The sequence below is a fragment of the Protopterus annectens genome, chromosome 5.part1, assembly GCF_019279795.1.
Source record: "Protopterus annectens isolate FY-2018-M chromosome 5.part1, PAN1.0, whole genome shotgun sequence".
NCBI classification, from domain to species: Eukaryota; Metazoa; Chordata; order Ceratodontiformes; family Protopteridae; genus Protopterus; species Protopterus annectens.
This window is the reverse complement of record NC_056736.1, coordinates 748,649,264-748,671,278: the sequence shown is the minus strand read 5'-3', so window position 1 is coordinate 748,671,278 and position 22,015 is coordinate 748,649,264. Positions and strand designations below refer to the sequence as shown.

Here is a 22,015-nt window from a genome sequence, read left to right as displayed (position 1 = left end):
GTATCATACAGTAAAGTATGCTTATAACGGATGTGTGGGACACGTATCATACAGTAAAGTATGTTTATAACGTGGTGTGGGGACACGTATCATACAGTAAAGTATGCTTATAACGGGTGTGGGGACACGTATCATACAGTAAAGTATGCTTATAACGGGTGTGGGGACACATATCATACAGTAAAGTATGCTTATAACGGGTGTGAGGACACGTATAATACAGTAAAGTATGCTTATAACGGGGTGTGGGGACACATATCATACAGTAAAGTATGCTTATAACGGAGTGTGAGGGACACATATCATACAGTAGAATATGCTTATAACGGGGTGTGAGGAACAGGTATCATACAGTAAAGTATTCTTATAACGGGGTGTAAGGGACACGTATCATACAGTAAAGTATGCTTATAACGGGGTGTGAGGGACACGTATCATACAGTAAAGTATGCTTATAATGCGGTGTGGGGGAAACGTATCATACAGTAAAGTATGCTTATAATCGGGTGTAGGGGACATGTATCATACAGTAAAGTCTGCTTATAACGGGGTGTGGGGGACACGTATCATACAGTAAAGTCTGCTTATAATGGGGTGTGGGTGACATGTATCATACATAAAGTATGCTTATAATGGGGTGTGGGGGACACTTATCATACAGTAAAGTATGCTTATAATGGGGTGTGGGGGACTTGTATCATACAGTAAAGTATGCGTATAATGGGGTGTGGGGGACACGTATCATACAGTAAAGTCTGCTAATAATGGGGTGTGGGGACGTATCATACAGCAAAGTATGCTTATAATGGGGTGCGGGGGACATGTATCATACAGTAAAGTATGCTTATAATGGGGTGTGGGGGACATGCATCATACAGTAAAGTATGCTTATAATGGGGTGTGGGGGACACATATCATACAGTAAAGTATGCTTATAATGGGGTATGGGGACGATCATACAGTAAAGTATGCTTATAATGGGGTGTGGGGACACGATCATACAGTAAAGTATGCTTATAATGGGGTGTGGGGGACACGTATCATACAGTAAAGTATGCTTATAATGGGGTGTGGGGGACATGTATCATACAATAAAGTATGCTTATAATGGGGTGTAGGGTACATGTATCATACAGTAAAGTATGCTTATAATGGGGTGTGGCGACACGTATCATACAGTAAAGTATGCTTATAATGGGGTGTCGGGGACATGTATCATACAGTAAAGTATGCTTATAATGGGGTGTGGGGACACGTATCATACAGTAAAGTCTGCTTATAATGGGGTGTGGGGACACGTATCATACAGTAAAGTATGCTTATAATGGGGTGTGGGGACACGTATCATACAGTAAAGTATGCTTATAATGGGGTGTGGGGGACATGTATCATACAGTAAAGTATGCTTATAATGGGGTGTGGGGACATGTATCATACAGTAAAGTATGCTTATAATGGGGTATGAGGGACATGTATCATACAGTAAAGTATGCTTATAATGGGGTGTGGAGGACATGTATCATACAGTAAAGTCTGCTTATAATGGGGTGTGGGGGACATGTATCATACAGTAAAGTCTGCTTATAATGGGGTGTGGGGACATGTATCGTACAGTAAAGTATGCTTATAATGGGGTGTGGGGGACACGTATCATACAGTAAAGTATGCTTATAATGGGGTGTGGGGGACACGTATCATACAGTAAAGTATGCTTATAATGGGGTGTGGGGACACGTATCATACAGTAAGTATGCTTATAATGGGGTGTGGGGGACATGTATCATACAGTAAAGTCTGCTTATAATGGGGTGTGGGGGACATGTATCATACAGTAAAGTCTGCTTATAATGGGGTGTGGGGGACATGTATCATACAGTAAAGTATGCTTATAATGGGGTGTGGGGACATGTATCATACAGTAAAGTCTGCTTATAACGGGATGTGGGGGACATGTATCATACAGTAAAGTATGCTTATAATGGGGTGTGGGGACACGTATCATACAGTAAAGTCTGCTTATAATGGGGTGTGGGGGACACGTATCATACAGTAAAGTATTCTTATAATGGGGTGTGGGGACACGTATCATACCGTAAAGTATGCTTATAATGGGGTGTGGGGACACGTATCATACAGTAAGTTGGCTTATAACGGGTGTGGGGACACATATCATACAGTAAAGTCTGCTTATAACGGGGTGTGGGGACATGTATCATACAGTAAAGTATGCTTATAACGGGTGTGGGGACACATATCATACAGTAAAGTATGCTTATAACGGGGTGTGGGGGACATGTATCATACAGTAAAGTATGCTTATAATGGGGTGTGGGGGACACGTATCATACAGTAAAGTATGCTTATAATGGGGTGTGGGGGACACGTATCATACAGTAAAGTCTGCTTATAATGGGGTGTGGGGGACACGTATCATACAGTAAAGTATTCTTATAATGGGGTGTGGGGGACACGTATCATACCGTAAAGTATGCTTATAATGGGGTGTGGGGGTCACTTATCATACAGTAAAGTATGCTTATAATGGGGTGTGGGGGACATGTAGCATACAGTAAAGTCTGCTTATAATGTGGTGTGGGGGACATGTATCATACAGTAAAGTATGCTTATAACGGGTTGTGGGGGACATGTATCATACAGTAAAGTATGCTCTTAATGTGGTGTGGGGACACATATCGTACAGTAAAGTCTGCTTATAATGGGGTGTGGGGGACATGTATCATACAGTAAAGTATGCTTATAACGGGGTGTGGGGACACGTATCATACAGTAAAGTATGCTTATAATGGGGTGTGGGGGACATGTATCATACAGTAAAGTATGCTTATAATGGGGTGTGGGGGACATGTATCATACAGTAAAGTATGCTTATAATGGGGTGTGGAGGACACGTATCATACAGTAAAGTATGCTTATAATGGGGTGTGGGGGACACGTATCATACCGAAAAGTCTGCTTATAATGGGGTGTGGGGACATGTATCATACAGTAAAGTATTCTTATATTGGGGTGTGGTGGACACGTATCATACAGTAAAGTATGCTTATAATGGGGTGTGGGGGACACGTATCATACAGTAAAGTATGATTATAATGGGGTGTGGGGGACACGTATCATACAGTAAAGTTTGCTCATAATGGGGTGTGAGGGACATGTATCATACAGTAAAGTCTGCTTATAATGGGGTGTGGGGGACACGTATCATACAGTAAAGTATGCTTATAATGGGGTGTGGGGGACATGTATCATACAAAAAAGTATGCTTATAATGGGGTGTGGGGGACACGTATCATACAGTAAAGTATGCTTATAATGGGGTGTGGGGGACATGTATCATACAGTAAAGTCTGCTTATAATGTGGTGTGGGGGACACGTATCATACAGTAAAGTCTGCTTACTATGGGGTGTGGGGACACGTATTATACAGTAAAGTATGCTTATAATGGGGTATGTGGGACACATATCATACAGTAAAGTATGCTTATAATGGGGTGTGGGGACACTTATCATACAGCAAAGTATGCTTATAATGGGGTGTGGGGGATACGAATCATACAGTAAAGTATGCTTATAATGGGGGTGGGCGACACGTATCATACAGTAAAGTATGCTTATAATGGGGTGTGGGGACACTTATCATACAGTAAAGTATGCTTATAATGGGGTGGGGGACACGTATCATAAGTAAAGTATGCTTATAATGGGGTGTGGGGGACATGTATCATACTAAAGTCTGCTTAAAATGGGGTGTGGGGGACACGTATCATACAGTAAAGTATGGTTATAATGGGGTGTGGGGACACGTATCATACAGTAAAGTTTGCTTATAATGGGGTGTGGGGACACGTATCATACAGTAAAGTCTGCTTATAATGGGGTGTGGGGACACGATCATACAGTAAAGTATGCTTATAATGGGGTGTGGGGACACGTATCATACAGTAAAGTATGCTTATAATGGGGTGTGGGGACACGTAGCATACAGTAAAGTCTGCTTATAATGGGGTGTGGGGGACATGTATCATACAGTAAAGTATGCTTACAACGGGGTGTGGGGGACACGTATCATACAGTAAAGTATGCTCTTAACGTGGTGTGGGGACACATGTCGTACAGTAAAGTATGCTTCTAACGGGGTGTGGGGGACATGTATCATACAGTAAAGTATGCTTATAACGGGGTGTGGGGACACGTATCATACAGTAAAGTATGCTTATAATGGGGTGTGGGGGACATGTATCATACAGTAAAGTATGCTTATAATGGGGTGTTGGAGACATGTATCATACAGTAAAGTATGCTTATAATGGGGTGTGGGGGACACATATCATACAGTAAAGTCTGCTTACTATGGGGTGTGGGGACACGTATCATACAGTAATGTATGCTTATAATGGGGTGTGTGGGACACGTATCATACAGTAAAGTATGCTTATAATGGGGTGTGGGGACACTTATCATACAGCAAAGTATGCTTATAATGGGGTGTGGGGGACACGAATCATACAGTAAAGTATGCTTATAATGGGGGGGTGGGCGACACGTATCATACAGTAAAGTATGCTTATAATGGGGTGTGGGGGACACATATCATACAGTAAAGTATGCTTATAATGGGGTGTGGGGGACACGTATCATACAGTAAAGTATGCTTATAATGGGGTGTGGGGGACATGTATCATACAGTAAAGTCTACTTATAATGGGGTGTGGGGGACACGTATCATACAGTAAAGTATGCTTATAATGGGGGGTGGGCGACACGTATCATACAGTAAAGTATGCTTATAATGGGGGGTGGGCGACACGTATCATACAGTAAAGTATGCTTATAATGGGGTGTGGGGGACACGTATCATACAGTAAAGTATGCTTATAATGGGGTGTGGGGGACACGTATCATGCAGTAAAGTATGCTTATAATGGGGTGTAGGGGACACGTATCATACAGTAAAGTCTCCTTATAATGGGGTGTGGGGGACACGTATCATACAGTAAAGTATGCTTATAATGGGGTGTGGGGGACACGTATCATACCGTAAAGTATGCTTATAATGGGGTGTGGGGGACACGTATCATACAGTAAAGTATGCTTATAATGGGGTGTGGGGGACATGTAGCATACAGTAAAGTCTGCTTATAATGGCGTGTGGGGGACTTGTATCATACAGTAAAGTATGCTTACAACGGGGTGTGGGGGACACGTATCATACAGTAAAGTATGCTCTTAACGTGGTGTGGGGACACATATCGTACAGTAAAGTCTGCTTCTAACGGGGTGTGGGGGACATGTATCATACAGTAAAGTATGCTTATAACGGGGTGTGGGGACACGTATCATACAGTAAAGTATGCTTATAATGGGGTGTGGGGGACATGTATCATACAGTAAAGTATGCTTATAATGGGGTGTTGGGGACATGTATCATACAGTAAAGTATGCTTATAATGGGGTGTGGGGGACACGTATCATACAGTAAAGTATGCTTATAATGGGTGTGGGGGACATGTATCATACTGTAAAGTCTGCTTATAATGGGGTGTGGGGGACACGTATCATACAGTAAAGTATGCTTATAATGGGGTGTGGGGGACATGTATCATACAGTAAAGTATGTTTATAATGGGGTGTGGGGGACACGTATCATACAGTAAAGTATTCTTATAATGGGGTGTAGGGGACACGTATCATACAGTAAAGTATGCTTATAATGGGGTATGTGGGACATGTATCATACAGTAAAGTATGCTTATAATGGGGTGTGGGTGACACGTATCATACAGTAAAGTATGCTTATATTGGGGTGTGGGGGACACGTATCATACAGTAAAGTATGCTTATAATGGGGTGTGGGGGACTTGTATCATACAGTAAAGTCTGCTTATAAAGGGGTGTGGGGACATGTATCATACAGTAAAGTACGCTTATATTGGGGTGTGGGGGACATGTATCATACAGTAAAGTATGCTTATAATGGGGTGTGGGGGAGATGTATCATACAGTAAAGTATGCTTATAATGGGGTGTGGGGGACACGTATCATAGAGTAAAGTATGCTTTTAATGGGTTGTGGAGGACATGTATCATAATGGGGTGTGGGGGACATGTATCATACAGTAACGTCTGCTTATAATGGGGTGTGGGGGACACATATCTACAGTAAAGTATGCTTATAATGGGGTGTGGGGGACATGTATCATGCAGTAAAGTTTGCTTATAACAGGGTGTGGGGGACATGTATCATACAGTAAAGTATGCTTTTAATGGGGTGTGGGGGACACGTATCATACAGTAACGTATGCTTACAATGGGGTGTGGGGGACACGTATCATACAGTAAAGTATGCTTATAACGGGGTGTGGGGGACATGTATCATACAGTAAAGTCTGCTTGTAATGGGGTGTGGGGGACACGTATCATACAGTAAAGTATGCTTATAACGGGGTATGGGGGACACGTATCATATAGTAAAGTCTGCTTATAATGGGGTGTGGGGGAGACGTATCATACAGTAAAGTCTGCTTATAACGGGGTGTGGAGGACACGTATCATACAGTAAAGTATGCTTATAACAGGATGTGGGGGACACGTATCATACAGTAAAGTCTGCTTATAATGGGGTGTGGGGCATGTGTATCATACAGTAAAGTATGCTTATAATGGGGTGTGGGGACACGTATCATACAGTAAAGTCTGCTTATAATGGGGTTTGGGGGACATGTATCATACAGTAATGTCTTATTATACTGGGGTGTGGGGGACATGTATCATACAGTAAAGTATGCTTATAATGGGTTGTGGGGGACACGTATCATACAGTAAAGTGTGCTTATAATGGGGTGTGGGGGACACGTTTCATACAGTAAAGTCTGCTTATAAATGGGTGTGTGGGACACGTATCATACAGTAAAGTCTGCTTATAACGGGGTGTGGTGGACATGTATCATACAGTAAAGTATGCTTATAACGGGATGTATGGGGACACGTATCAAACAGTACAGTCTGCTTTTAATGGGGTGTGGGGGACATGTATCACGCAGTAAAGTATGCTTATAATGGGGTGTGGGGAACATGTATCATACAGTAAAGTCTGCTGATAATGGGGTGTGGGGGACACATATCATACAGTAAAGTGTGCTTATAATGGGGTGTGGGGGACACGAATCATACAGTAAAGTATTCTTATAACGGGGTGTGAGGGACACGTATCATACAGTAAAGTATGCTTATAACGGGATGTGGGGGACACGTATCATACAGTAAAGTATGCTTAGAAAGGGATGTGGGGACACGTATCATACATTAAAGTATACTTATAATGGGGTGTGGGGACACTTATCATACAGTAAAGTATGCTTATAACGGGATGTGTGGGACACGTATCATACAGTAAAGTATGCTTATAACGAGGTGTGGGGACACGTATCATACAGTAAAGTATGCTTATAACGGGGTGTGGGGACACGTATCATACAGTAAAGTATGCTTATAACGGGGTGTGAGGGACACGTATTATACAGTAGAGTATGCTTATAACGTGGTGTGAGGGACACGTATCATACAGTAAAGTATTCTTATAACGGGGTGTAAGGGACATGTATCATACAGTAAAGTATGCTTATAACGGGGTGTGAGGGACACGTATCATACAGTAAAGTATGTTTATAATGGGGTGTGGGGGACACGTATCATACAGTAAAGTATGCTTATAATGGGGTGTGGGGGACACGTATCGTACAGTAAAGTCTGCTTATAACGGGGTGTGGGGGACACGTATTGTACAGTAAAGTCTGCTTATAATGGGGTGTGGGGGACATGTATCATACAGTAAAGTTTGCTTATAATGGGGTGTGGGGGACACTCATCATACAGTAAAGTATGCTTATAATGGGGTGTGGGGGACATGTATCATACAGTAAAGCATGCTTATAATGGGGTGTGGGGGACACGTATCATACAGTAAAGTCGGCTAATAATGGGGTGTGGGGACATGTATCATACAGTAAAGTGTGCTTATAATGGGGTGTGGGGGACACGTATCATACAGTAAAGTATGCTTATAATGGGGTGTGGGGGACATGCATCATACAGTAAAGTATGCTTATAATGGGGTGTGGGGGACACGTAACATACAGTAAAGTATGCTTATAATGGGGTGTGGGGGACACGTATCATACAGTAAAGTATGCTTATAATGGGGTGTGGGGGACACGTATCATACAATAATGTATGCTTATAATGGGGTGTGGGGGACATGTATGATACAGTAAAGTGTGCTTATAATGGGGTGTGGGGGACATGTATCATACAGTAAAGTATGCTTATAATGGGGTGTGGGGGACACGTATCATACAGTAAAGTATGCTTATAATGGGGTGTGGGGGACACGTATCATACAGTAAAGTATTCTTATAACGGGGTGTGAGGGACACGTATCATACAGTAAAGTATGCTTATAATGGGGTGTGGGGGACACGTATCAAACAGTAAAGTATGCTTATAATGGGGTGAGGGGGACACGTATCATACAGTAAAGTATGCTTATAATGGGGTGTGGGGGACACGTATCATACAGTAAAGTATGTTTATTATGGGGTGTGGGGGACACGTATCATACAGTAAAGTAGGCTTATAATGGGGTGTGGGGGACACGTATCATGCAGTAAAGTATGCTTATAATGGGGTGTGGGGGACACGTATCATACAGTAAAATCTGCTTATAATGGGGTGTGGGGGACATGTATTATACAGTAAAGTCTGCTTATTATGGGGTGTGGGGACATGTATCATACAGTAAAGTATGCTTATAATGGGGTGTGGGGGACACGTATCATACAGTAAAGTATGCTTATAATGGGGTGTGGGGGATAAGTATCATACAGTAAAGTATGCTTATAATGGGGTGTGGGGGACATGTATCATACAGTAAAGTCTGCTTATAATGGGGAGTGGGGGACACATATCATACAGTAATCTATGCTTATAATGGGGTGTAGGGGACACGTATCATACAGTAAAGTATTCTTATAATGGGGTGTGGGGGACACGTATCATACAGTAAAGTACGCTTATAATGGGGTGTGGGGGACACGTATCATGCAGTAAAGTCTGCTTATAATGGGGTGTGCGAGGCATGTATCATACAGTAAAGTATGCTTATAATGGGGTGTGGGGGACACGTATCATACCGTAAAGTATGCTTATAATGGGGTGTGGGGGACACGTATCATAAAGTAAAGTATGCTTATAATGGGGTGTGGGGGACATGTAGCATACAGTAAAGTCTGCTTATAATGGGGTGTGGTGGACATGTATCATACAGTAAAGTATGCTTATAACGGGGTGTGGGGGACAAGTATCATACAGTAAAGTATGCTTATAATGGGGTGTGGGGGACTCGTATCATGCAGTAAGGTATGCTTATAATGGGGTGGGGGACATGTATCATACAGTAAAGTATGCTTATAATGGGGTGTGGGGGACATGTATCATACAGTAAAGTATGCTTATAATGGGGTGTGGGGGAGACGTATCATACAGTGAAGTATGCTTATAATGGGGTGTGTGGGACTCGTATCATACAGTAAAGTATGCTTATAATGGGGTGTGGGGGACATGTATCATACAGTAAAGTCTGCTTATAATGGGGTGTGGGGGACACGTATCATACAGTAATGTATGCTTATAATGGGGTGTGGGGGACACGTATCATACAGTAAGGTATGCTTATAATGGGGTGTGGGGGACACGTATCATACAGTAAAGTATGCTTATAATGGGGTGTGGGGGACACGTATCATACAGTAAAGTATGCTTATAATGGGGTGTGGGGGACACGTATCATACAGTAAAGTATGCTTATAATCGGGTGTGGGGGACACATATCATACAGTAAAGTATGCTTATAATGGGGTGTGGGGGACACGTATCATACAGTAAAGTATGGTTATAATGGGGTGTGGGGGACATGTATCATACAGTAAAGTCTGCTTAAAATGGGGTGTGGGGGACATGTATCATACAGTAAAGTCTGCTTATAATGGGGTGTGGGGGACACGTATCATACAGTAATGTATGCTTATATAGGGGTGTGGGGGACATGTATCATACAGTAAAGTATGCTTATAATGGGGTGTGGGAGACATGTATCATACAGTAAAGTATGCTTATAATGGGGTGTGGGGGACATGTATCATACAGTAAAGTATGCTTATAATGGGGTGTGGCGGACACGTATCACACAGTAAAGTATGCTTATAATGGGGTGTGGTGGACACGTATCATACATTAAAGTATGCTTATAATGGGGTGTGGGGGACACGTATCATACAGTAAAGTATGCTTATAATGGGGTGTGGGGGACACGTATCATACAGTAAAGTATGCTTATAACGGGGTGTGCGGGACATGTATCATACAGTAAAGTATGCTTATAATGGGGTGTGGGGGACTCGTATCATACAGTAAAGTATGCTTATAACGGGGTATGGGGACACGTATCGTACAGTAAAGTCTGCTTATAACGGGATGTGGGGGACATGTATCATACAGTAAAGTATGCTTATAACGGGGTGTGGGGACACATATACAGTAAAGTATGCTTATAATGGGGTATGAGGGACACGTATCATACAGTAAAGTATGCTTATAATGGGGTGTGGCGGACACGTATCACACAGTAAAGTATGCTTATAATGGGGTGTGGGGGACACATATACAGTAAAGTATGCTTATAATGGGGTGTGGGGGACACGTATCATACAGTAAAGTATGGTTATAATGGGGTGTGGGCGACACGTATCATACAGTAAAGTATGCTTATAATGGGGTGTGGGGGACACGTATCATACAGTAAAGTATGCTTATAATGGGGTGTGGGGGACACGTATCATACTGTAAAGTATGCTTATAATGGGGTGTGGGGGACATGTATCATACAGTAAAGTCTGCTTATAATGGGGTGTGGGGGACACGTATCATACAGTAAAGTATGCTTATAATGGGGTGTGGGGACATGTATCATACAGTAAAGTATGCTTATAATGGGGTGTGGGGGACACGTATCATACAGTAAAGTATGCTTATAATGGGGTGTGGGGGACATGTAGAATACAGTAAAGTCTGCTTATAATGGGGTGTGGGGGACATGTATCATACAGTAAAGTCTGCATATAATGGGGCGTGGGGGACACGTATCATACAGTAAAGTATGCTTATAATGGGGTGTGGGGGACACGTATCATACAGTAAAGTATGCTCTTAACATGGTATGGGGACACATATCATACAGTAAAGTCTGCTTATAACGGGGTGTGGGGGTCATGTATCACAGTAAAGTATGCTTATAATGGGGTGTGGGGACACGTATCATACAGTAAAGTATGCTTATAATGGGGTGTGGGGGACATGTATCATACAGTAAAGTATGCTTATAATGGGGTGTGGGGGACATGTATCATACAGTAAAGTATGCTTATAATGGGGTGTGGGGGACATGTATCATACAAAGTATGCTTATAATGGGGTGTGGGGGACACATATCATACAGTAAAGTATGCTTATAATGGGGTGTGGGGGACATGTATCATACAGTAAAGTGTGCTTATAATGGGGTGTAGGGGACACGTATCATACAGTAAAGTATGCTTATAATGGGGTGTGGGGGACATGTATCAAACAGTAAAGTATGTTTATAATGGGGTGTGTGGGACACGTATCATACAGTAAAGTATGCTTATAATGGGGTGTGGGGGACACGTATCATACAGTAAAGTATGCTTATAATGGGGTGTGGGGGACATGTATCATACAGTAAAGTATGCTTATAATGGGGTGTGGGGGACACGTATCATACAGTAAAGTATGCTTATAATGGGGTGTGGGGGACACGTATCATACAGTAAAGTATGCTTATAATGGGGTGTGGGGGACACGTATCATACAGTAAAGTCTGCTTATAATGGGGTGTGGGGGACATGTATCATACAGTAAAGTGTTCTTATAATGGGGTGTGGGGGACACGTATCATACAGTAAAGTATGCTTATAATGGGGTGTGGGGGACACGTATCATACAGTAAAGTCTGCTTATAATGGGGTGTGGGGGACAAGTATCATACAGTAAAGTCTGCTTATAATGGGGTGTGGGGGACATGTATCATACAGTAAAGTATGCTTATAATGGGGTGTGGGGGACACATATCATACAGTAAAGTATGCTTATAATGGGGTGTGGGGGACATGTATCATACAGTAAAGTATGCTTATAATGGGGTGTGGGGGACATGTATCATACCGTAAATTCTGCTTATAATGGGTTGTGGCGGACATGTATCATACAGTAAAGTCTGCTTATAATGGGGTGTGGGGGACACGTGTCGTACAGTAAAGTCTGCTTATAACGGGGTGTGGGGGACAAGTATCATACAGTAGAGTATGCTTATAATGGGGTGTGGGGGACACGTATCATACAGTAAAGTATGCTTATAACGGGGTGTGGGAGACATGTATCATACAGTAAAGTATGCTTATAACGGGGTGTGGGGGACACGTATCATACAGTAAAGTATGCTTATAATGGGGTGTGGGGGACACGTATCATACAGTAAAGTATGCTTATAATGGGGTGTGGGGGACACGTATCATACAGTAAAGTATGCTTATAATGGGGTGTGGGGGACACGTATCATACAGTAAAGTATGCTTATAACGGGGTGTGGGGGAGACGTATCATACAGTAAAGTATGCTTATAATGGGGTGTGGGGGACATATATCATACAGTAAAGTATGCTTATAATGGGGTGTGGGGGACACGTATCATACAGTAAAGTATGCTTATAATGGGGTGTGGGGGACACGTATCATACAGTAAAGTATGCTTATAATGGGGTGTGGGGGACTTGTATCATACAGTAAAGTCTGCTTATAATGGGGTGTGGGGGACATGTATCATACAGTAAAGTCTGCTTATAATGGGGTGTGGGGGACACGTATCATACAGTAATGTATGCTTATAATGGGGTGTGGGGGACATGTATCATACAGTAAAGTCTGCTTGTAATGGGGTGTGGGGGACATGTATCATACAGTAAAGTCTGCTTATAATGGGGTGTGGAGGACATGTATCATACAGTAAAGTCTGCTTATAATGGGGTGTGGGGGACATGTATCATACAGTAAAGTCTGCTTATAATGGGGTGTGTGGGACATGTATCATACAGTAAAGTCTGCTTATAATGGAGTGTGGGGGACATGTATCATACAGTAAAGTCTGCTTATAATGGGCTGTGGGGGACACATATCATACAGTAAAGTCTGCTTATAATGGGGTGTGGGGACACGTATCATACAGTAAACTCTTCTTATAATGGGGTGTGGGAGGCATGTATCATACAGTAAAGTCTGCTTATAATGGTGTGTGGGGGACATGTATCATACAGTAAAGTATGCTTATAATGGGGTGTGGGGGACACGTGTTATACAGTAAAGTATGCTTATAATGGGGTGTGGGGGACACGTATCATACAGTAAAGTATGCTTATAATGGGGTGTGGGGGACATGTATCATACAGTAAAGTCTGCTTATAATTGGGTGTGAGGGACATGTATCATACAGTAAAGTCTGCTTATAATGGGGTGTGGGGGACACGTATCATACAGTAAAGTATGCTTATAATGGGGTGTGGGGGACATGTATCATACAGTAATGTATGCTTATAATGGGGTGTGGGGGACACGTATCATACAGTAAAGTATGCTTATAATGGGGTGTTGGGGACACGTTTCATACAGTAAAGTATGCTTATAATGGGGTGTGGGGGACATGTATCAAACAGTAAAGTCTGCTTATAATGGGGTGTGAGGGACATGTATCATACAGTAAAGTCTGCTTATAATGGGGTGTGGGGGACACCTATCATACAGTAAAGTATGCTTATAATGGGGTGTGGGGGACATGTTTCATACAGTATAGTCTGCTTATAATGGGGTGTGGGGGACACGTATCATACAGTAAAGTCTGCTTATAATGGGGTGTGGGGGACATGTATCATACAGTAAGGTCTGCTTATAATGGGGTGTGGGGGACACATATCATACAGTAAAGTCTGCTTATAATGGGGTGTGGGGACAAGTATCATACAGTAAAGTATCATACACTGCCCACCTTATCATGAAGGGATTCTCATCTAGATCAAGGGAGGTCATAGTCTCCCTATACTCATCACTCATCAGACCAATGATTGAGTACAATGCCCCATTCGGAATGTATCTGACCCGACACTTGCAGCAGCTGGAGAGGCCACAAAAGTTCCTCACCAAAAGGATAAAGGGTCTCAAACATCTGTCCTATGCTGCCCGACTGAAAGAACTCCAGCTCTATTCAGTCGCGCTCAGAGGTGACTTTGCCTAACATACAAGGCCATGTCAAACCCAGATTTGATGAATATGCTTCACCTCAAAAATCTAGATCCGTCAGAGCCACAAGAGATGTGAGGGATAGATTCATCACCAAAGACTCCCTATGCTGTGGAATAAAATCCCGGTATATGTGAGGCAGAGCACCTCGCTGGCCTTGTTCAAGAGAAATCTTGACCAATGGATGGGAGATCGCAGATATACCCCAGGGATTACCTCAGTGTCACTGCTCAACAGAGGCACAGCAAAATAATGGGTATAGTTCCCCACTAAAAAGGTGGCGTAAGCCACAAAACTATGGGCTAGGCTTGTAAATGCCCTTGGGCAGATAGCCTAGTATGAACCTATGAACCTATGAACCTATAAAGTCTGCTTATAATGGGGTGTGGGGGACATGTATCATACAGTAAAGTCTGCTTATAATGGGGTGTGGGGGACATGTATCATACAGTAAAGTCTGCTTATAATGGGGTGTGGGGGACACATATCATACAGTAAAGTCTGCTTATAATAGGGTGTGGGGACATGTATCATACAGGAAAGTCTGCTTTTAATGGGGTGTGGGGGACATGTATCATACAGTAAAGTCTGTTTATAATGGGGTGTGGGGGACATGTTTCATACAGTAAAGTATGCTTATAATGGGGTGTGGGGGACACATATCATACAGTAAAGTCTGCTTATAATGGGGTGTGGGGGACATGTATCATACAGTAAAGTCTACTTATAATGGGGTGTGGGGGACGTATCATACAGTAAAGTCTGCTTATAATGGGGTCTTGGGGACATGTATCATACAGTAATGTCTGCTTATAATGGGGTGTGGGGGACACGTATCCTACAGTAAAGTATGCTTATAATGGGGTGTGGGGGATACGTATCATACAGTAAAGTATGCTTATAATGTGGTGTGGGGGACACGTATCATATAGTAAAGTATGCTTATAACGGGATGTGGGGACACATATCGTACAGTAAAGTCTGCTTATAACGGGGTGTGGGGGACATGTATCATACAGTAAAGTATGCTTATAATGGGGTGTGGGGACACGTATCATACAGTAAAGTATGCTTATAATGGGGTGTGGGACACGTATCATACAGTAAAGCATGCTTATAACGGGGTGTGGGGGACACGTATCATACAGTAAATTATGCTTATAATGGGGTGTAGGGGACATGTATCATACAGTAAAGTATGCTTATAATGGGGTATGAGGGACATGTATCATACAGTAAAGTATGCTTATAATGGGGTGTGGAGGACATGTATCATACAGTGAAGTATGCTTATAATGGGGTGTGGGGGACACATATACATCAAAGGCTGCTTATAATGGGGTGTGGGGACACGTATCATACAGTAAAGTCTGCTTATAATGGGGTGTGGGGGACATGTATCATACAGTAAAGTATGCTTATAACGGGGTGTGGGGGACATGTATCATACTGTAAAGTATGCTTATAATGGGGTGTGGGGGACACCTATCATACAGTAAAGTTTGCTTATAACGGGGTGTGGGGACATGTATCATACAGTAAAGTATGCTTATAACGGGGTGTTGGGGACATGTATCATACAGTAAAGTATGCTTATAATGGGGTGTGGGGGACACATATCATACAGTAAAGTAAGCTTATAACGGGGTGTGTGGGACACGTATCATACAGTAAAGTCTGCTTATAACGGGGTGTGTTGGACATGTATCATACAGTAAAGTCTGCGTATAATGGGGTGTGAGGGACATGTATCATACAGTAAAGTATGCTTATAATGGGGTGTGGGGGACACATATACAGTAAAGTCTGCTTATAATGGGGTGTGGGGGACACGTATCATACAGTAAAGTATGCTTATAATGGGGTGAGGGGGACACGTATCATACAGTAAAGTATGCTTATAACGGGGTGTGGGCGACACATATCATACAGTAAAGTATGCTTATAATGGGGTGTGGGGGACACATATCATACAGTAAAGTCTGCTTATAATGGGGTGTGGGGGACACGTATTATACAGTAAAGTATGCTTATAACTGGGTGTGGGGGACATGTATCATACAGTAAAGTATGCTTATAATGGGGTGTGGGGGACACGTATCATACAGTAAAGTATGCTTATAACGGGGTGTGGGGATATGTATCATACAGTAAGGTATGCTTATAATGGGGTGTCGGGGGACATTATCATACAGTAAAGTATGCTTATAATGGGGTGTGGGGGACACGTATCATACAGTAATGTATGCTTATAATGGGGTGTGGGGACACGTATCGTACAGTAAAGTATGCTTATAACGGGGTGTGGGGGACACGTATCATGCAGTAAAGTCTGCTTAAAACGGGGTGTGGGGGACACATATCATACAGTAAAGTATGCTTATAACGGGGTGTGGGGACACATATCATACAGTAAAGTATGCTTATAACGGGGTGTGGGGACACGTATCATATAGTAAAGTATGCTTTTAACGGGGTGCGGGGACACGTATCATACAGTAAAGTATGCTTATTACGGGGTGTGTGGGACACATATCATACAGTAAAGTATGCTTATAACGGGGTGTGGGGGACATGTATCATACAGTAAAGTATGCTTATAACGGGGTGTGGGGGACACGTATCATGCACAGACTTCATTTCCATTTTTTGCTAATGTACAGGACTTGTCTAATAATAATGAATTGTAATGTGTTTAATTACATTATTTCTTGTTAGCATTCAATGCTCTCTGTATATCTTTGTGTTACTGATTCTAAACTGACCTTCATGAGCAGATTAGTGTTGCTGTTAAAGACCTCGGTAAGATGGGCATTGTTCACATGTCCACACCACCTCTAATTATTCCTGTTGCACCATCTTCTGTGCCATAGTCATACCAATGTATGGACAGAAGGTATTAATCATCTGGTTTTAAAGGAATAAGATTCGGAGGCGCACTTCTGTAGTGGAATTGGATATTGCATTCTGCTTGCCTAGCTTCTAGCACATGCTACCATATCAATTGCCTTTTTCTTGCCAGTGCTTGTTTTCTGTCTCCAACTGCACTGATTTCAACAACTACGTGACTCCAGACCCTGTTCATCTCAGCTTGTCTCAGCCCCCATTAATGAAATGAAGTTATGAAGTTTCTCAGATAGTCTAAGTACTGCCATGAAGACATGGTTTTCCTCATGGCTGAAGTTATCCTTTCTGTGCTTTAATCTCTTATTCTCCATCAGTACTACATGTAAAAAGGAAATATAGGTAGATAGGTTCTTAGGCTCATAGGTGTTTACTAGGATAATGGCCACAATGGCCATTTTAAGCCTAGCCATGCATCCCAAATCTCTGACAAGTTCTGATACCCTTGATAAGTGTAAACAAACAAACTAGCAAAATGAACTGGACAACACCATGGAGTTACTCCATGCCCAGGTTACAGTAGGTAAGACCTCCATTCAACTCATAGCCAGTTATAAATCCCCTTCCATGGGTCACAATGCCCATGAAACCCACTTGACCAAACTGGAGACAATCCAAATTTTACCAAATACATTGGTTATGGGAGATTTCAATTATCCCACCATCAACTGAGAAACCTACGCTAGCCCTAAATCGCTAGTGCAAAAGTTCCTTGACTTTGTTAATTCAAATGCCCTGGAACAATTTGTCCATACCCTGACAAGGGGAACAAACATTTTGGATTTGGTCCTCACCAACATGTAAAACAGATGCACTGCCACAACTGTCGAACCCTCATTAGTTAAAACTGACCACACATCAGTCACCTTTGAACTGGCACTAACACCAGAACTCACAAAGGGTGAAATCAGACTAAAGAATTTCACCAAGGCAAACTATACCCGCCTAGATGAAGGTATAAATGCATTCCAACCCCCACCCCAAGATGGAAATGTTAACTAGGTCAAGGTTTACACTAAACCCTGTGCAGTCACATGCATAAGTGTATTAACTTGGCCGTACCAGAAAGAATCAAAGCCGGACCCCCAAGTAAAAACAAGTCACCATGGTGGGCATCCAGCATCAACAAACTTTACAATAAACACAAAATGTTGCTGTCCAAGAAAACAAAGCAAGGCCCCAACAATGGAAGAACACCCTTCTCAGCCTCAACAGGCAAATAAGACAACTTGTCAAATCTTCCAAGGGCTCCTTTGAGAGAAATTTAGCAAGCACAGCCAAGCATAACCATAAGGCTTTTACAACTATGCATGTAAGCTAAAGGGTACCACAAGCATCTGCAGAACCAGTGGCCAACAGTATCACACACACTGACCCCACAGAGATAGCAAAACTCCTAGTCGACAGGTTTGATGAAAACGTAATTCCCTTATCCCCTCCTAACTTACAACAAACCTTCCCCCAACCCCCCCACCCCACATATTTGAAGAGCAGGTCCTCAAAGCCTTGTCCAAGGCAAAAAACAGCCTCAGTGGGACCAGATGACATCCCAGGCTGATGCCTAAACAGGCTAAAACATGAAGCAGCATCGCCACTAAGTACCTTTTCAATCACAGCCTAACCACAGGGTTTGGTCCTGCGGAATGGAGGACAGCTACAGTTATTCCCCTCCACAAAGGTGGCCTAGCAACAGACCCGGGGAATTATAGACCCATAAGACTGACCAGTGTCATCTGTAAAGTCATGGAATGAATCATTATGGACCTCCTAAATAAAGACATAGGTGACTTCCAAACCCTGGATCCTACCCAATTCGATTTCATAAAGGGCAGATCCTGCCTGTTAAATCTGGTGAATTTCTTTGAAAATGTGACCAAGGCCATTGACAAGGACAAATCTGTGCACACAGCATGCCTTGACCTGAAAAAAGCTTTCAACACAATCCCACATTCAGGCATTATTGATAGAGTTAGCAAAATGAATGTAAACCCCTTCTTTGTAAGATGGGTTGCCAACTAGCTCACAAAACGGACACATACTATCAAAATGGGAGACTTCACATCAACCAGCAGACCTGTTACCAGTGGGGTGCCACTGGGGTCAGTGCTGGGCCACTTCTGTTTAGTATATACTTCTCAGAAGTTCAGGTCAAAACTAAGGAGTTGTGGCTGATCAATTTTGCAGATGACTGCAAACTGGGTGCAGTTATTGAATCCCCAAATTATGTCAGTCTACTTCAGGAGGGTCTCATACAGACCAATGACTGTTGTAGTAGTCATGGTCTCAAACTGAATGCAAAGAAATGCATCATCATTCCCTTAGGCACAAACAATGTCCCCTCATACTATCAAATCAACAACAATTCCCTAAGTACCCATGAAGTGATAAGGGACCTGGGATCACAAGTTGACTGCAACCTTAAATTCAACCATTATGTGTCTACACTAGTAAGGAAAGCTTTCTATGTAGCACACTTGATTGGTAAAGGCATCGCCTCAAGAACAAAAGAAGTTATAACCCCCTAGACTTGGCAATTATCCAGCCCATAATTGAGTATAACACCCTGTTTGGCATGTACCGTACTAAGCACCTGTAGCAGTTAGAGAGACCTCAGAGGTTTCTAACAAAGAAGATCAAGGGGCTTACACAGACAGACTAAAATCCCTGTCACTTTACTCTGTATCATATAGACTTCGTAGGGGAAACTTATATCTGGCCTACAGAGCAATCCAAGACCCAAACCTAATGAACTTGCTGCATATCCGTAAATCAAATGGGACTAGGGCTACCCATTCCAGGGACCTAAATATGGCCTGTGACTTAAATACGACATGCTGGAGGGACAGATTTATCTCCCAGTGACTGCCGCATCTTTGGAACAGGCTACCAATTCATGTGAAACAGAGCACCTCTATGAAACTGTTCAAGAGGAACCTGGATGAGTGGATGTAGTACCATAGACCCCACAACTCTCCTGAATATGGGCAGTCATCACTAAATGCAGTCATGGGTATTGACTAGCATTTCTATATTATTACATTGGGATGAAACAGCTAGTCTTGAAATGACCTCCGGGTAGATAGCCTAGTAATCTCCTAAGATTCTATGATCCTATGAAGAAGGGCCACAGTGAGAAAGTGTTACGGTAATATTTGGATGTAATCACCTCTTAAAGTACAAAACACTGGCCAGTTATTCCTGCCACTCACAGTAACAGTTACCTTACACAAACCAATATGATTACCCAATAGAAATCTCAGTATATCCATGATGAAGTGTAACACATTAACTACAGCTCATTCGATGACTTTTGTCACCAAAAAAGCACCCTTGTCGTATCCTCTACCATTGTCATGTACTACTAATCATGCCATTTGTTCCTTATTGTCACTACCAAGATTCATCACACATGCCGTTCATGTCCCCAGCACAGTAAAAGTAAATTACCAGTAAGTCAAAGCTGTCATAGCATGCACAATATTCATCTAAGTTCATTTCAAATGAGTCTTAAGTCAATACTGAATTATTTGTGTTTGTTATAAAATAATAATAATTTTAAAAATATTTCCTTACTTATTAAGCCATGTGAAATCTTTAGACATAGTGAAATCATTTTTCCAGCAGGGCTTTCAGGGAAACTAACATTTAATGAATAAATACTTATTTTAAGGTTATCCAGGAAGATAAAATGTAATACACATATGCACATATATATGCAATTTATAAGAAAAAAGTGACTTAGCTGTAATATTTTAAATTGCATGAACAAAATAACTGACTTACCAGTGGCTAAGGAGGCACAAAAAATGCAGGCAGGTAAGAAAATGTACATTTTAACTGGAGCAGATAACGTTTGTATGTTAGTAACTAAGTGTAGGTAACTATCTGTTGGGAAGGCAGCTATTCTTTAAAGTATTCAATTGTATTTATTACTGCTTGGTAGTAACTTGATTAAAGTTTAGCTGTCATTCTAAGTCTTTTGGATTAAGCACTTGGGCTTCAGACCAGTTGTTTTACATTAGGAAGGTTTGTGGCCTGCACTGTGGTGGCAGGACAGGTAGCTTACATCCTTCTAAGTTGGGAACTGCTGATTGAGAGCTCAGTGTCTGTTATTCTAAAAGTGTATTAGTTCTGGTTTAAGCACTTGGGCTTCAGGCCAGTTATTTTACATTAAGAAGGGTCATGGTCTGCACTCTTGTGGGAGGAGAGGCTGGACTCTGCCCTTCTGAGCTGGGAATTTCTGGTTAAAGGTTTATAGTGCCTGAATATTTGAACTGTATCTTACTGAAATTGGTACACCTTGTTTGCTGTAGCATAGACTAGATCCACGCCTGCTGAATCTAGCTTTGTTTGTATGCTTGTTGTTTTTTTGCTTGTTATTTCCCTGGAATGCTAATTCCACCTAAAATGTGTTTTTTCAGTGCTTCTGTGGATCCCTAGTGATATCTGCATTGCTTACTGTACTTATTTCCTTGTTTCACTTGAAAGAAAGTTACTGTTTGTCATTTTAACATTTAAGTTACCTGTAACACATTGCACTTAAGTTACCTGGCACTTGCTCACTAAAGCAATTATATAAGTCAGCACTAAAAAATTAAAAGCACTACACCCTCACAAACTCCCCTTGAGTACCTTGTTCCCCATTGGCCCTTGTTTTCAATTATAAAGGAATTCCCAA

General features: G+C 42.1%; 1 protein-coding gene across 1 annotated transcript in view; it reads right to left on the bottom strand.

The window, feature by feature from the left end:
• LOC122803637 (phospholipase A2 inhibitor and Ly6/PLAUR domain-containing protein-like) overlaps positions 1-21,216 on the bottom strand; it is a 210,806-nt gene extending 189,590 nt beyond the window's left edge. The window contains exon 1 of the mRNA XM_044073383.1: positions 21,121-21,216. Within this exon, the coding sequence (XP_043929318.1) occupies positions 21,121-21,169 (49 nt within the window). The 5' untranslated portion in view covers positions 21,170-21,216. The remainder of the gene's footprint in view (positions 1-21,120) is intronic.
• Positions 21,217-22,015: the final 799 nt, after the last annotated feature.